This window comes from Centruroides sculpturatus, unplaced genomic scaffold, assembly GCF_000671375.1.
Source record: "Centruroides sculpturatus isolate CEXI.00-Female unplaced genomic scaffold, Cexi_2.0 scaffold269, whole genome shotgun sequence".
NCBI classification, from domain to species: domain Eukaryota; kingdom Metazoa; phylum Arthropoda; class Arachnida; order Scorpiones; family Buthidae; genus Centruroides; species Centruroides sculpturatus.
Window position 1 is genome coordinate 669,591 of NW_019384601.1, and position 18,041 is coordinate 687,631.

An 18,041-nucleotide genomic window follows, 5' to 3' on the forward strand; every position below is an offset into this window, starting at 1 on the left:
CTATAAATTCCTACTGTCGTCTGTCTGTCTCTCCTTCCTTAATCTCGAGAACGAAGTTAGATAGATGAATGGCAAGACAAGATATGGAAGGCTTAGGGGCGGGAAGTCCTGATTAACTATATACGAACGTCCAGTTTGCACCGGAAGTCACGTTATTTTAACTCAAAAATTTTCCCCCAAAAGGAGTTACCATTAGATAGTTGATCAGGAGGACTCAATTGCTAGCAGGAAAGTTTGATGCACAGGGATAACACACTACTAATTTGAGGTGGAGAGCATATATTTTATTATCTATAAATATCTTCATTTATAGATAGAATAATGCTATAAAATGCAGCTTTAATTGCATTCTTTATTTAAAACGAATATCTTTTGAGTAGAAAATATTTTTGGTAAAAATGGTAAGGAAATTTTATTATAGAATTGTACAATAGAAATAATCAAGGGCGAAAAAGATTTTGAGCCCACCAGTGGCCAAGTGGCCTTCGTACCCTGAACACTGGGAGTTCGTTCGGTCGTGGGTTCGCGCCTGGCTCGGACGGGCTGGCCACGTGGAGTTTTCGGGTTTTCTCCACGTCTGTAACACCTAAATAGGGACCAGTTTCCCTTAAAAAGTCCTCCTGGAAGGCATCCCCTAGTCAGATCGCCCATGTGTTGCGTTGCCATAACTTAAAAACAAACAAACAAAGCGAAAAAGATTGGTGGTTTATTTTTAATGTTTAAGGAATTGTAATTACAATTTCATATAACTAAATTAATTATGGTTAGGGGAAGGAAATTATACAGTATTATTTTATTCACTTCTGTTTTATTGTTTTCTTTATTTTATAAGCTTTAATTTCGATTAAAAGCCTTGTTCTTTTATATATAATTAGTTTAGTTATCTTTTTAGAATTATATATACAATCCAGATGATATTCTCTATAAAAGATGGCCAATTTCTTAATTTTTAGTAGGTGTAAACAGACAATTGTCATTTGAAACGTTTTGACAACTTTTATTAAAATTAAAATTTTCAACAATTTCGTTTACATAATTAGAGAAATATTAAAATAGAAGTTTCCTAGTTTTACCTGTTTCATAAAAAGAAAATTTTTATATTTAATTAATCAATACATTAATGTACGAAAATTTATACTATTACCGTTCCGTTTATCGACTATTATCCAAAAATTCATTAAAGAAATTAATCTTCACCATCAAAGGTTTAAAAATTTATGTAACCAGCGTTAATTATTTTGTCGAAAATTGTCAAATTTTTTCGGCGAAATTATCGACGTTGGGTATTTGAATCGATCTTATCACTCGTGTTTTAAGTAATGTAATATTTTTATTTTATTTTTAATGGGCAGATTTTAATTTAAAAGGAAGATGTTCGTCGACGACAAGCAGATTTTCCCCTGTGACTTTACACTGTGATAAGAAGCCCACTATTCCTCAGAAAGTTTCCACAGATGCTTCCAAGAATTCTCCTATCAATACATCCGACGTAGCCTGGAATCGCGTATCTACAGAAGCTTACAACCAAATCGTTTCCTCTCCCGAGTTTTTGCAACATCCTCAGTGGAAATTTTCGGTGCCCGTCCAAATGGCGCAACAGACTTCACCCGTGGACTATTTAAATAGTTTTGTACCAAAGGACAATTCTTCCGGTCGGCAAGAGATAAATAATTACTTGGGTACAACGGCGATCTCTCGGCCAAATATCAGGTTCACACTACCGATTATGAGACATCCTGTTCCAGAATTTCGTCCGTCGGTACCTTTCAGAACGCCCAATGTTCCTTTGCGATTCCCCACAAACATTACCCGAAATACATGATTTCAAAATATTTTGTGGCATCGAGAAATTGAATGTAAATTCATCGTAATTATTTTTATTCTATTTTTTTAGCTTAAGTTTGCTTATACCAAAGTTTTGGTATAGTATAATTATTTTCCGGAATGTGTTCCGTTTTTGAGATTTTTTTAGTTTTACTCCGCAAGTTGTAAAATTATGTAGTGCATATACATATATCAACATAAAGGTTTTTAATCAAATTTGAATGTATTCATCATGTACGAATTCGGTACTGTATCAATCAAAACTTTCCTTATCGGAACGGAATGATGAAATTGTAAAGATGAAGACAATATTGAATTAAAGTTAATTCTTAATCTTTTGACGGTGCAGTGTTTCTTTTTTTAACCGGACAGTTTTAATCCATAGTAGATGTCATTTTTAGAAAAATGTACAGAAGTCGTATGGTTTTAGTATCCAATAACGTCGATGTAAAAGTTGCAATTTTGTGAAAGCGATAGGATGGATATTTGAGAATATAGACGATAATAACGGATAAAAATTGAAGAAATAAAGCGATAGAACGGAATATTCCATTTTTATATTATTGGCAGAAACATCAAAAATGCAGTTATTTTAATCGGATATTGAATACTTATGATATAAAAATATCTCTTGTATCATTAACTCGAAATCAGTTTAACTTTTAGAATATTTTAATTTATATCGAAGGATCCAATTTAAGTTAAAATACTCCATAATTTCTGAGAGAAAAAAATTCCCTCGGTGCAGCTATAAATATAAATTTTTCAATTTGAAAAATCCTCTAATATTGATATATATATTACACACACACTATTAATATACATGGAATGTTAGAAGAGCAGTTTCTTGATATCTAATAATACACTGTACATGTTTTTTAGTTTAAATGAAATTATAAGTTTTATTTTAAAGTGGGAATATCTGAAAAAAAGTTTTATTATACCTAATTAAAGAAAGAAAATTCCAAATGAGTCACGCACGCCTTCAGAACCTTCAATGTCTCGATTAATCTGTCATTAACTACTTTGCTTATTTATTGCTCAGTAATGGCAATAAATACGCGAGATGCGACCAATTTTATCGGATAGAATTGACGAAGAAAAGGGTCCAAAAATTAAATATTTAAACAAAATTTATTTTTAAAAGTTTATAAGGAATCTCAAGGTCTTCAAGAAAGGCAAGTGGCTGGAAAAAATGCATATCATCACTTCAGAGAGGAATCTCCAAAATATTTAGTGTTTAAAAATTTCAAAAAAATTAATTATACACGTATATATAAAAGGAGTAAAGATGGGAATAATACCTTTATTTACGTATCCCGCGAATCCCCAAACTAAACATACTGATTACGGGAATATTTTATCCCATTATCTAATCGTAAAAAATGGCTTTAGGCATATTTTACAATGACTTTAAACCGAGGATTCCACATTTAATCGTTAATTTATTTGTAAATTTAGCATAATGAGTTGCGAATTTAAAATTTTTATATACGTGGAATATAAAAAGAAAAGGAACTTAACGACATCGGTTCGTTTTGAGAATTGCAATTAGTTCGGAAATTTCATTTACTTCGTTAGGATGCTCAAAACGGGAACAGTTATTGATGAAATTCTGAATCAATATTTTAATTACAAATTCGACCGGTGTTACGTCGAATCGAAGATAAAATTAAACAATAACGATAGCGTTAATTCGGTGGAGTATCAAAAAAGAATCTCCGATGTCAATGATCTTAGATTTTATAGCCGAGAAAGTAGGTCAAAATCAACTTCGTTAAGGGATTTCTCCGATCTGCTCACTCGTTTCATCACTGTCCTTACGATTAATCATTTTAGCGTTATCAGAATATAGATAAATATAAACGGATATTTTATAAATAAAGGTAAATAACCGAATTATTAATTTCTTACATCATCAAACAGATATTTGTAGGCGAAAACTTTAAAGAAACAGTTCAGTAGTTTTCTGTTTTTGAAGACAGCGGGATGAATATTTGTTTAAGTGAACATGTGGGTCATAGTGTCAAGTTTATAACTACCGTAAGTCATTACACAAGATGTTTCTAGACTTGACATAGAAAGTCAAACTAATTAAAAATATTCGATATTTAATATAGGCCTATATATTTTTTCCTACTTTTTAAAATGGAAAAATGTTAAAATCTTTTTTAAAAAATCATACAAAAAAACGGGAATTCCCAACTAAATTTGGTATTTGTAGACAGGGAAGTTGTTGATGAAACGAGAAAGTTAAGTTAGAGGAAAATCCGGAAAGTAAAAACTCATCGGGAAACGGACAGCATACAAAAAAAAAGTAATTTTAGAAATTCTCGAATTTATTCCGCTTCTTTGGTCGCATTAGCATAATTCTTTTTTGCATAATTTCCCGGAGATAAATAAATTTATGAGTTTTCTCCCGTAAAATTAATTATATTCTCTATGCGAATTGCACACAAAACCGTTTTCCTTCCGTAGAAAGGAATGCCTACGAGGTATTAACCTGGCTGGGAATATTTTAAAAACGTAAAAGAAGCGTAAACATTCGAAATACTTTAGAATTATGGAGAAAGTTAAGTGGAGGATCCAGACTGCGAAAATGGGTCGGCCAAGTACTCTCTTTGCCGGCTCGAAAACCGGAATTCCGCTATTTCGATGACGTCATGTAGCTGATGAAATGCCCAGAAAGCCGGGTCAATGCGCCAATAAGATTCTGTATTCAAATTTAAATTTTGTATTATCGTCCATAAGATACCGTATTCGAGTTTGTTCAGACAATAATAAACTTTGTCGGACGTATTTTCCAAAAATTTTCGGACGATAATTGACATTTCTTAACTTTTCTATCAGAACGTTAACACAGAAGAAGCGCCCGAAGCCATTATAGTCAGCCATGTGTTCGGGAGTGAGCAGCGGAGTTGACTCCCCGAGGTTGATGTGACCCCAATCGAAATATGAAGTAAACTGTTTCTATTTTTAGACCGAGAGTTTAGGGGATTCCTCGAGTACGTCCCCACCTGTATATAATGAGAGGTGCAGAAAGGGACCAGACAGAAAGATCGAAGACGTCTAACAGGTAAAGTGCTATTATAAGGTAGGGATGAATCTTCTTTATCTAACTTTTCTTATTTTCTAATAGATGGCTACAAACAAAAATTACGTTTGCTTGGGTCTTTTACTGCTGGTCCTGGCTGCTTCTTTCCCTAAAGAAGCGGAAGCTGGCCATAAAATCAAACTGAAGAAACTTTTAAAGTACGGGCTTTTAGCCGGTGCTCTTCACAAGAAGACCTTCTTGCCTTTACCAATTCCTATTCCTATTCACGTCGAGACTCAAAAACCCGTTCCTATTCCGTAAGTATTTCTTTTTCTAATTTATTAATTTCGGAAATTAGCAATGCGAACGAAGATTTCTGACGACCCTAATCTTTGTCTTATTATAGAATTCATCATCACAGCTTTGATCTTCATCATGGAGATTTCGGTGGAGGACACGATTGGTGGTAAAGACCACGTTACGTGTTTCCAAAATATATTTTACTCCTTATATGTAGATATTCGTTATCACTATTCGTCATTATTATCACTTTTATCGATTGTATTTTGAATTACATTTAGTCAATAAATCAATTTTATCCTTTAAATTACTCGTTTTTTAATATTATATTAATTTTATCTTACTAACAAGCGGTCAAAAATCGTTATGTACACAGAAAAGCCAACTAGTATGTTCAACTCCAAGTGAATTACCCTGCGGTTTATTCGTTACAAAATTGAAAAACAAAATTACTGTAAATAACTTTAATTAGTTATTAATATTGTACGGAAATTACGAAGCACGAGTGCTTAAAACTTACTAACGAAATGTATTGTGTATTTCCTCTCCCATTTGTACAGTAGTCCAGTCCAATTAATACTGTATAGTTTTAAACTGTAAAAAACTATATTTAAGACAATAAATATTAAATTAGAAGAGGCGTAGATAGCGATTTGATTCCAAGATAAAAGTTGAAATATTTATTATTGAATTTAATTAAAATATATATTAAAACAAACTCAACAATTCTCGACTAGAAGATAACTTCAGAATTTATGCGCTTAATTAAAAATACTTTTGGGTATGAAAGCATAAAGTCGGTATTTTCAAAATTTGATTCACCTTATATTTATTAAGGGAAACAAACATGCAATCATTGCGTGTAGTATACATATATTGTGTATTAATACATTGAAAATAAATGTTTAATTATCTGCAAGTACAGTACATCTTTCAACGTAAACTTTTAATATATTAATATAGTTAATTTTGATTATATTTAAATCAAGCTTAACATAAGATTTTATTTTCAGAAAATAATTAATTAAGAGAAATGTTTTCTCTTATTCGTTATCGTAATGAAAGATAAAATGCACGCTTCTATCAAAAAAAGTTTGAATATTTTTTTAAAAGATAATTTGTATACAAATAATACGAAAAATAATAAATTATCAATAATTAAGCTGTCGAAACGACTTTTCTTATATTTTATATCGCCGAGTGCGTAAGTATTTTTGAATTTTCCAGTTTAAAAACTACTATAAAAGATAAAAGAAGATTAACGTATTACATTTCTTTCGATAAGAGTTAATAAAATGCCATATAAATATTGTCTCCGGCAGATCTTTTTGATGTTAAAAATGTAAAAGGCCTGGGCCACTTACATTTTTAACACCTCCCCAGTATATTAAGAAAAGTAGAGTTTAAAGATGTATTAGGCCTATATTTTCTAAACAATAAAAGTTGAAAACATCGGTTTTTCTTGATACACAAGAGATGCCAGGAATGAATAATTTTAACGAATATCCAAGAGCAGGGGCGCGTTATCCTATGGGCAAAAACGGCAATTGCTTGGGGTCTCAATCAATTTTTTATGAGAAAATATTTCCTCAAAAGAATTCCCTTGAAAAAGAAATATCTAGGCCCTCTAATACGAATTTGCCTGGGCCCCATGAAACTATAACGCCCCCGTCCTCTGCGAGCTTTCAGTGAAAAGGCCCCATCTGGACTTTTATATTAGTTTAACATAAAATTCTTAAGATAAATTTGAATTTATATGCAAACTTCTGGACGAAAGAATTTTATGTTAAAATGTCGTGTAATAAACGAACACTTCTCGAAATTAGAAATACAAAAATTTATATTTTAGTTGGAAAAGAAAATAAACAGGAAAAAACCTGAGGAAATATTAAATATTGTCGAGCAATATAAAATTTCGATATTAATTTTTCAAAAACCGAAGTAAGGAAGAGGGAAGTGCATAACTTAAAGAACATGATTTTCGGATATTCACGCTGGAGTTGGCCGTAATTCGAAGCAGAATTGTGTTATAATTAGCAGAGGATTTAAAAAATACAAAATTTCTGATAATAAATTCAAAGAGAACTCAAAATACGGCCTTAAAAGCAAAAATAGAAGCTAATTGGAGACTTATTAAATATATGTTAATTTTCTATCGGAGACCGGATTTAAAAATTACTTTAATAACTGCGGTTGTAATTACATTCGTAGTCACGTTCCACTTGTAAAGTAACTAAGAGTTCCCATCGGATCGTATAAGGACAACATTTTCCGGGGAATCGATAACGTTTTAGAAGTTGGTCGAGAGAACAAGTGAATTAATTAGCGCTTTACATCAATTACGAGCAACAGGCGACGATGACTGACAAAATATTCAAAGAAAGCTTCCGACTATCGATTTCATATGTCAAACCTTTATTAAATCCTATTAAGTGATATTTAAGATTTTAAATTTCTGTATAAAATGAATATATTCTTCGTTTCTCGCCGTAGTCAGATACATTAACATAGTTCGGCGACAGAAAATAAATTACGCCCAAATATGTTAATATATCTGATACGGTTTCCACATCCCCTTAAAATAACATATACGGTAGCGCGTCGTGGACTAGTGGGGCCCCGGGCAAATTTGAATTAAGGGCCCCATGTACAGTATTGACCTCAAACATTTTTGGGAAAATACCGGGAAACCAATGAGGATACCGGAGTAATCCCCGGTATCCTCAGTTTTTTAAAGCCACCTCTGCGCTGTGCCACCGGCAATCTATGGTCCCCAGATATGGCCCAAATTTAAATTTCTATATTCTTAGTACAGTAATCAGTTTGTAAAAGATTGGTTTGAGGTCCCCTGTTGGTGGGGATCCCGGGCAATTGCCCTTTTTGCCCACGTGCTAACATTAGGAAAAAGGCTAAAATTTCTTGGAAATGTTCAAATTTAGTGTAATGAACTGCCGTTTTGTCTTTCCTACAATCTTATCGTCGGGTTTTTTTAAACTAATTTTTGTTATTCGTGTCATTAGATTTGAGTCACAAACTTCGCGTGCGAAGACAATCGACGAAAAAAACCGGTACTAATAGTATAATCCACTTTTGAATGATGTAGGCCTAATCTTCTATTAACTATAAATAGTAAAGGTGGAAGTAACGAAGTAGATAGATCAAACCATCCATTTCTTTTCGAGTTAGTTAGATATAGATCTACTCTATTGAATTACTTTTTGATCGTACGTCTACTCTTCCGTTACTACTGAATTAACTCGATGGTAGAAAGTTAACAGAGAACGTCACGCTTTCCAGATATTTATTAACCGAATAAAAAAAACGAATTCCCTACATTATAGATATAAATAAACCCATGGCGGTTTACTATAGCGCCTTAATTGGATTCGTATCGTCTCCATGCCTTATCGTTGTTTGTTGACCTAAATTTGGCATGTCCTAAATCTACGGGAGTGGTTGGGTATGTATTAATATACGTAAAACTTTTTTTATGCCTCTATATATATATATATTTCAAGTTCAAGGAATCGGAAGTGCTATTTAGTATTTATATAGGAGAATTAATAGTCTATTGCATTTGTCTGAACGCTCTGGACTAGTAAGTCTTTCGTGGGTCATAGTAAAAACTTGCAGGTAATTTTTTATGTGTATATAATAGCGAGCTTAACTTAATTTTCGGAAACAAGTAAGGAAATTAATGTTTTCTTTTAATTTGTTTTTTAGTTATGCACTCGAAAACTATATTGGCAGCTACTTTAATCACTTTAATTAGTCTACAATTAATTAACCGGTCGGAAGCTGGTTTCAAAAAATGGCTGAAGTTAGCTTTTCTAGCGAATTTCGCTGGAGGAAAGAGTCTTATAGCGTTTCCGGTTCCTATTCCTATTCCTGTACCCTATGCCCACAAGTTTATCCCTATACCGTAAGTGTATACTGTAATACTATAATATTAAATTAATATAAGCTCGTCGTAATATATAATTAAATCGGGAATTTCCAGTTTAAAAAGAATTTTACTCGATTTAACTGCAAAAAATAAGAGATCTATCAGATTACTTTTGTAAAAAAAGGAGAAAAAATAGTGTAAGTGATAGAAAATATTACGGATGTTAGTCGTATTATCCATCAATGTGTACATTTAGATATATCTGTCATAAAAGAGTTAAATATATACATTAGGGTCATTGTTATTTAGTTATGTTACGCCTACTTTCTTTATTCGGAACAAAAGAAAATTTAACAGGAAAATCGCTGATAAACGTAGACTATATTTATATAATCGATAAAAATTTAGATAAAAATCCTTTATTACCATTGTGAATTAATTAATACAAAATCCTAAATGCATAATTTAACAGTATTTTGATCGAACTTGTTATGTATGATGATTGATTCATGACTAATCGATCTCAAATTTTATTTGCAACTAGCTGCGGCGTTTGTCGAGCTTTTGAGGGGTGGGGAATTGATGGGATTGGATTTGAGAGAGTGAAAAAACAATGGTCTTAGTAACTAAAATGTACATTTATTGACACTAGTATTTACAATAATGAAACTGCAAAATACAAAAAACTGCTCGAGCTTAAGAGAGAGTGGGCTTTAGGGGTGATTGGGGTTGGGGACCACCACGATAAGTTTTCGAAAAATAGACACTGTACTAATAAAATATAAGAATGTATACGATTGCTGCAATTTAACTTTATTTATTGGTCAACACCGAATTTAATTTATGTCTACGCCACTCTATACACACATATATCTCAAAATTACGTAGCCATGGATTATTTTCCAAACTCTCCAAGCAAGTTTCGCATTTTTAAGTAAGCCAGAAAGCAATAGGATCATTAGTAAGGCACACTACACGACTTTTACACTATTTTTCGACGGATTACAGAAATATCAGGATTGTTATACATAGAGATAATTGGAATTAATTGAAAATCGATACTAGATTTTTCTGATATCATTTATTCATTTTAATCACAGTAAAATAACTGGAAACTTCTGCTAAATTTACTGATAAGCGCTAGGTTATTTTGGAGATGTTAAATTATTCTCAGTTAACTTCGAAATCTCGACTACAGGAGTTCGGGGAGAGATTAATATTGTTTACAAAATTTTAGTAAATTCTTATTGTTTTATTTTATAACCCATTTGTAATTGCAAATATGGATTTGTTAAGATAATAACAGCAATTTGCTAAGGTAGAGCTACACTTATAACGAATGATCTATTTTAAATTTTCAGAATTATTATAATTTTCTTCATTAAAAAGTAAATAATCATCAAACATTAATATAATAGACCCGTATGTATGTACTTATTTTTTATTGAATTGAGTTAAACTGTGTGTCTTACAGTTCATTTTAATATGATAAAGTTAAATCGTATTAAACATGATTTAAACGATGCGATGTGAAATCGTGTTAAACAAGTTATTAATAATTATTGCCTAAAAATTTAATATACACTATAAAATTACTCCCTAATAGTAATTAAAAATAATATTTAATATATACCTAAATTATCTAAATAGGTAGTAATTAATATCTAATTTAAAATATTTTAAAAATTAATAGTATTATTTTTAATTTGGTTTTTGTCCTGTTTTATTATGTAATATTCTTAATAGCTGTAAATTTGCTACTATTCTAAAGGACTTATCAAACTACACGTAGTTTGATACGTCCTTTGAAATTAGTAGCTATTTAGAATACTACAAAATTAATAGTATTTTAAAATAGTACCTAAATATACCGTACAGTACTGAATAAACTTTGATCGTATTTAACTTTTATTAATGTATTAAATTGTAAACAACGGTAGAGCGTTTTCCATTTCACATAGATCTAATTCATTGTACTAAATATAATATGTCATTTAATATACTTTTAAATGTTTAAACCAATCAAATAAAGACTTCATTTTAATTAACTAATGTTCTTAGCGATTCGAGAGTATATTAATAAATTTAATTAGAAACCAGAGCTCGTTCAAACTAGATAACTGTGTCACATAAATCAAAATACAAGGCAGCAACGAAGAAGAAAGTCAGCCATTTTAATTCGTGATACTTTCCTCCCCTTCTCTAGGGTCGAGTAATTTACAAACGTGCCATCTATCGGTCTCGTTATAATTTTTTATTATTATTCAATCTTCTTATAAATATATTTTAATAAAATAAGTAAATAAACTTGAGTACCAATAAACAAATATTCAAATGAACGTATACAGTGGCTTTATTCCATAAAAATAAAAATGTAAATATTTATCTGATCGATTTATTTGTACAGTATGTAATGTTGTCATGGTATTTGAAATACTCCATTTTATTTGCAATGGTGAATATATAGGATAGCTGAAAAATCTTGTTTGTGTATCTGTTACACTAATGTTTTATATTTATGGTAATGAAAATATAAGGTAAAAACATCGTAAAATATTTGTTTGTAACGAATATAAGCTTTTAACACTTCCTACCTGCATCTAAATAAACTAAAAGTGATTTCAATGAAAAAATCAAACTAAAACAACATTGATGACCATCGATCATTCACAAAATTTTCACTAGAGGGTACTCTATATAAGTGTAATAAGTCCCGAAAGAGTTTAATTCTCGAATATACCTCAATTACGTTTAATCGAAAAATTTTGGGCTGATTGAATAAAAGTTTATTCAAATAATTTTCAAGAGCGAAGCGATCTTCAACTAAAATGAAAATTAATAGCGAAGCTTAAATAATTTGACAAAATCTATTTCAAAATGCTTTTTGACAAACTCGGAGATCGAATTTCAGTGGTTGCAAGTTGTGAGCCATTAACAGTCCTTAACTAATATTTCAATGAAATTTTGGTGAAAATATTTTACTAATAAAGAAAAATTTCATGCCAACAATCTTTGTTGTTAAATCCTTTGTAATTCTATTGGCCGAGTATGTTTACAAATAAAAAAAATAGTATAGGCTCTTACTAGCTTTGGTTCCAACATTAAAATCGGGTGATTTGGAACAGAAATTATATATAAGATCTAACGTTTACTTTAAAAATGTCTTAAATTATTAATTTTATTATGTATATTAATTAGTAAGTATCTATATATTATGTAAAATATTTATTATGTTATTATATTATTTATTATTATTATTATGTATATAATTATTCAACAAGTAAAACGAGGATTGCAACGAATAATTAAATATTTGTTTGTTGACATTATTATATAGTGATAATAAAGCTAGTACTGTACAGTACATAATTTCGACAAACAAATGTTAAATTATTAAAATAAATTAAGTTGATAATAGAAGAAATGCGTCTTGCAATAACAAAAATTCGAATATTTACGTATAAGAATACGTAAATATTCGAATTTTTGTTATTGAAGTGGCGAATCCGGAAGAATCCAAGAGGGATAGCTCTCCCCTTGTATCCGCCACTGTATTACCTTAAAAATAATTTTATATTAAAAATTACTTTATTTCTTCTTTAAATGTAATATTACGAGAAATACGGAGAATAATTTTTAGATATACTGTAGGCCTATATTAATTCATAAATAATTCATTCACGTTAATTCATAAATAATCAAGTAGTCTGGACAAAACATCCAATTAAATTTTGTATAAGATATTTGAATTTTTGTTTTTAATTTCTTTTAATACTAATACAGACATGATCTATTTGTCTATTAATAATATACTACTATTTAAATAGGAAACTGTAATATATTATTAATAGACAAATAGATCATCGCAAGTATTTTAAAAAGTATTTAAAAAGTAGTTGTTTTATTAATTACTTCATTAAAAATAGTTAGTTTGTCTGCGGAACAGGAAATTAATAATAATATTATTATTATTTGTAAACTGATGTTGGATCCAATGCAATCAATATCTGATTCGAAATTCTATTCTTATTCAAAAACAGAGTTTAGGGGGGAATTTAGATTGTGTGAGGTCCTAGATAAGTGTAGACTTGACAGGGCCTCCTTTTATACAAGTCATGACACACGCTACTTGATCTTGTTAATATTGGATTTCAACTACTAGACGAAGTACGAACAATTACGTCCTCACTTAAAATTGTGACGTTAAGCGAAACGACGTATAACGAAACCAATTCTATTGTAGGATAAATCAATGATGAGCACTTTTTGGATGTGGACCGCGAGCAAACTTTGTAAGCTTCCGTTGGGCCACTTATATTCCTTGAAGAATTGCAGGCTTCAAGTCTGCCTAATAGGGGCTGTCCATTAATGACGTCCACAATGAAGGAAAGGAGGCGGTTATGACAAGTCGGACGAGGGGGATTGAGCTTCAGTGGACGTCCGTTTATTTCATTAAATTTTATACAGTTTATGCATTTTATTATATTTATTTCAGAATTTCTTGTACGTTTCGTTTCTATTTATGGCGTCTATCATTTATAAAGTGATAAAAGTTTTAAGAGGGTCGAGTTTTGTTGGGTGTCCGAAGAGGGGCGGGGGTTACGGAAACTTGGACAAACTGGGACGAGAGAGAGGGGGAGTAAAAATTTTAATAAAAATACGGGCAATTACGCCCGTATTTTTATTGAAATTTTTACCCCCCTCTCCCTCGTCCCAGTTTGTAATTTATGGACAGTCCCATACCAACATGCTCCATAACGCCGGTACACTAGATACTCAAATAATATATTCTTCTAGTGAGATGCAAACTTGTAATGTATAGTTTATTGTCATCTTTCCGCTAGTCAATTTTAGTTTCAATGTTCTTCGTCACGAATATGAATTTAATCAGGGTTGCATAATCGCACGAGACAGAAAACGGGAAAACAAAATTACGTTGCAAAAGCCCCGAGGGCCGCGGGGTTGCTCATGACATCTTATAAGATAAAATTCAGTTAATACCATTCTAACTGGATCGTGTTTGCAGCCTCCAGTATTTATTTCCTACTTCATACAATCAATTCTACTGTTTATAAAGAAAATTCAACAACAATAATTGTATCAATAAATGATTCCGAATATACAGTACAGTATTTGTATCTTTCCTCAATGCTGTTCAGTGAAAACTTGGTTTGTGCATACTCGGTCTTCACGCTTTTAGGGCCTCAGACAAGTATATATTTGTATGTGTTAGAGGTCCTTGACAATGTTGTTCTAGGCAAAAAGCACGTGTCTAAAGCTAGGGCCGTCAAAATTATACGGAGTTCGAGATAGAGCGACCTCCTTTTGAACAAATAAAATATGTACGGAATATTTCTTTATTAAATTGATAATCAGTCTTAACGATTTTGTTTTTTGCTAGTAAAATTTTCATTCATAGGGGTAGGTACTGTACTAGTACGACCTTTCTCCTGGCCCTGGGGATATTTCCAGCTTCCTCATCTCGACGGCCTGCTTAAAACCCCCACCAACGGGATCAAGAATCAGTCAATAAAGAGATTCACATAAAAGTAAAACAAATACTAATTGGTTAACTTCCTCCGACTATTGGAATCAGTAGGGGGAATAACGTGGCCTTTTAATACGTAATGTGGCGCCACCTGTAGAAAAGTTTATTCTCTAAAAGTATTATTAATCACTAATTTTTTTAAATAAATAAAACCCTTTATTACAAAATTTTATAAATAAAATAATTCGAATAGAAATAAATTAAAATAATTATACAATTTATCTTACAGAATACACCACACCCATAAGACGATAATCGTTAAAGGAGGTACTGCGGGAGATTTGTGGTAGTTTACTGAATATTTCATCTCGCCTACTTAACTAGTCTGAAAATCATTCATCCATCTATTATCATCTATAATATTTACTGTCATATTCGATACTTTCAATTAATAAAAAGGATATCAATTTCCGTCCGATCTACGGTATTAAATCGCCAATGTTCACGTGACAAGTCTGTGTAAATCATTAAAGTGTGTTTTTATCCTTTAATAATTTCTGTTTGTTTGTTTTCTTTCTCGCTAGATGGCGATAAAACCAAACTTCTCTTAAAAAAATCCCCGACAGACCCGTATCAACTCATAATTCGAAATAAAAAATTCCCCACCCTAAACTGAAGACGTTTCCTTTTTTTCCTTTCATTCTAGCTGTAATTTTCGATTTATCGAATATCAATTATCAAGGATTTACGAAAGCAAACTTATTTTGTTTAGGGGCCCGAGGGGCCCTAAACAAAATATGTTTTGGTGTTGTAAATGCACATCGTTTCATAAATTTCGGCCGGCCAATGTGCGATACTTGGGTGGGGACAATGAAAGTTTTATAAAGTATAAGAGCCCGTTTTTGATAACGCGGCGGCCTTGTCATAGATTCATCAATTTGTAGAAGGCATGCATATGATACATTGAATCTATAACTCATTATCTGTACTCAGAGTCGGATACTACAGCTTCGAGACACAGGAGCGGCCGAGTAGATAAAACCACCGAACATCAGTAAACACTAGTAGTTGGTCGCGGGTTCACGTCACGCCAACGGACTGGCCACGTGTTTTCCGGTTTTCTTCACGTGTCTAACACCTAAATAGGGCCATTTTCCTAAAAAAGACTTCTCCCGGAAGACATACCCTTGGAAGATTGCCCACGTCTTATATTGCTGTATCTCTAGAATCCTAAAGCCTCGATATTTTAGAGACAACAAAACTTGTGTTTCGAATTTTTTAGTTTCATTTTTTTTTTCTGCATAATTTCTGGTTTCGTAAATTTTGGACATCGGGCAAAATTTTAAATAAAAATAATTTAATAAACATTTTTTGCTATATTTTATTCTAAATCAATAAACTGATGTTTCGTTACTTAAACATTTTAAGCTAGTTTTTACAAATATGAACAAAAGTTTTACCAGTGCAAATTGTTTCGTTGCACGCTGCTCTTAACAGTGCATAAAAAAGGTAAGTTTCATTTGAAAAGTAGGACCTTTTATTTCTAGCCTGAGGTTATATAAAATGTAAATCCGGCACTACTTCTATTCGACTGGAACGTTACTTAATCTTAATGCGGGAATCGACAAAAGAACGAATATAAAGGAGGCTATAGGAGCAATCTCGCCTTCTAAGAAACCAATTATAGTACAGTACTATATTTAATTATACTACTATATCTTAGCAATTATAATGCTATTATTATGAATATTTTTATAAAACGATTTTTCTTTAAGTAACTCGAATAAAATTTACATTTAAAAATTATTAACGTGGTTAAATTCTTATTATGATTTAGTATTTTTAGGCTGTAAGCTATAGTTTTTATATTGTCTCATCGTCTACCCGTCTACAAATTTAATAAGTCTTATTAAATATGTTAATTTTTTAAAAATTAAGACGAAATCTGTAAATTAATTACGAGGGCGATCCGTTTGCAGACATTCGTTGAAGCTTTACGAGTGTAGTGCTATTTCGCGATGTACGCAATGCGCTATACCGAGGGGCATAGGTAATCAAGTGAAATTCATTTGAAGGCCCTTATAATTAGATGACTTTCTTGCCTGATAGATATTGTACGACAGGTATTGTAGGTCACGCAATATAAAACATTTCGCGATTATTATTTTTATAATATACTTTTTTTAAGATTCTGAGACGAGAACAATACCAAAATTTTAGCACAATAAATAAATAAAAGAAGAAAAGAAAAAACTTTCGCGTCGAAGGCGTAAAACAAAAAGAAAAAAATTGTGTTAGAGGGTCAGCAGTATCCATCCCAGACAAAATCTAAACGATACTTTTCTCCTTTTGAAATGATTTCCTCTTTAACGAATAATGGGTTGTTTTACTTCACTTGATCTGGCAATTCTATATTTTCGCGTAAAAGAATAAAAAAAAAGAAGAAAAACGAAATAGGTCGGTTGATTGACCATTGTTGCTAATGATTTTTACCGTTTTTATTTCAATTTTCCTCTTTTGTAAACAAGATTTTTTTTTTCTTCTTTAATTGATCAAAATATATTTCACAATTTAATATCACAATGTAATAATAATAAACTAAACATTTGCGATTTATTATCGTGTAATGAACTAAATACTAACATTTATTACCAATTTATTAAGTTACGATATTTAAAATCGATAAAGCCTGCTATTCTGGCGATCATTTAAATCAATATATTACGATATTTTCATTAGATTTATTTGTCTTGTATTTCTAAAATTTATAAACTCGTGTTAATATTTGAAATTTTATTAACATTCAAAAGACTAGCATTAATTTGTTGTAGGAGGAATGAACTTCGTGATTATCTATAGTTTCTACATTGACCTTGATTTCGATTTTCCTAAAAGTTTTTTTTTGTTTTTTAATAGAATGAATTGAATACTTTTATTTCCAAATAGTGCATTTTATCTAAAAAATGCAGAAACTTAGAGAAAAAAATATTTTAAAATATTAAAAAAAGTAAAAATTAAGATTAAAATATAGTATAATTTCAAGCGTTGACGTGAGGGAAATTTGCGTTTCTCAAGAGAAAAAAACTAAATAAATAATAAAAATTTAATTAATTATTTGTTATTTTTTAATCATTTTTGTCGCGCGTAAAAAATAAACGTGTATGGATAATTTGATTAAACTCATTAAAATTCATGTAGATAAATTGAAATTTTTTTCTTTATGCGTGAAGTAATAAACAATCAGGATTTTTTTTTAAATAATTAAATACGCGAGAAATTTAAGAGGGTACGAACGAGAACAAATGTCAAAAACAGCTGGAAAAAGTTAAATCACACTTTAAGAAAATGTTTAACAATAGACAAAGAATTTTATAAAACAGTTACCGTCAATGAAGGAAAAGTGGAAGAGTGAACAATGCGGCTTGTGTGAGGAGTTCAATGAGATCGGAATTAAAACAGGGGAATGATCATAAATTCAAAATATCATCAAGCGGAAAAGTAGGTTAAGG

The 18,041-nt window shown here is 31.0% G+C and overlaps 1 protein-coding gene and 1 long non-coding RNA gene across 2 annotated transcripts in view; one reads left to right on the top strand and one right to left on the bottom strand.

Annotated features, from left to right (window-relative positions):
- Positions 1 to 2,162, top strand: part of LOC111625005 — a 31,741-nt gene extending 29,579 nt beyond the window's left edge. Inside the window, exon 14 of the mRNA XM_023368017.1 lies at positions 1,353 to 2,162. Within this exon, the coding sequence (XP_023223785.1) occupies positions 1,353 to 1,822 (470 nt within the window). The 3' untranslated portion in view covers positions 1,823 to 2,162. The remainder of the gene's footprint in view (positions 1 to 1,352) is intronic.
- LOC111625008 overlaps positions 1 to 18,041 on the bottom strand; it is a 55,822-nt gene that overhangs the window by 5,398 nt on the left and 32,383 nt on the right. The window lies entirely within an intron of this gene.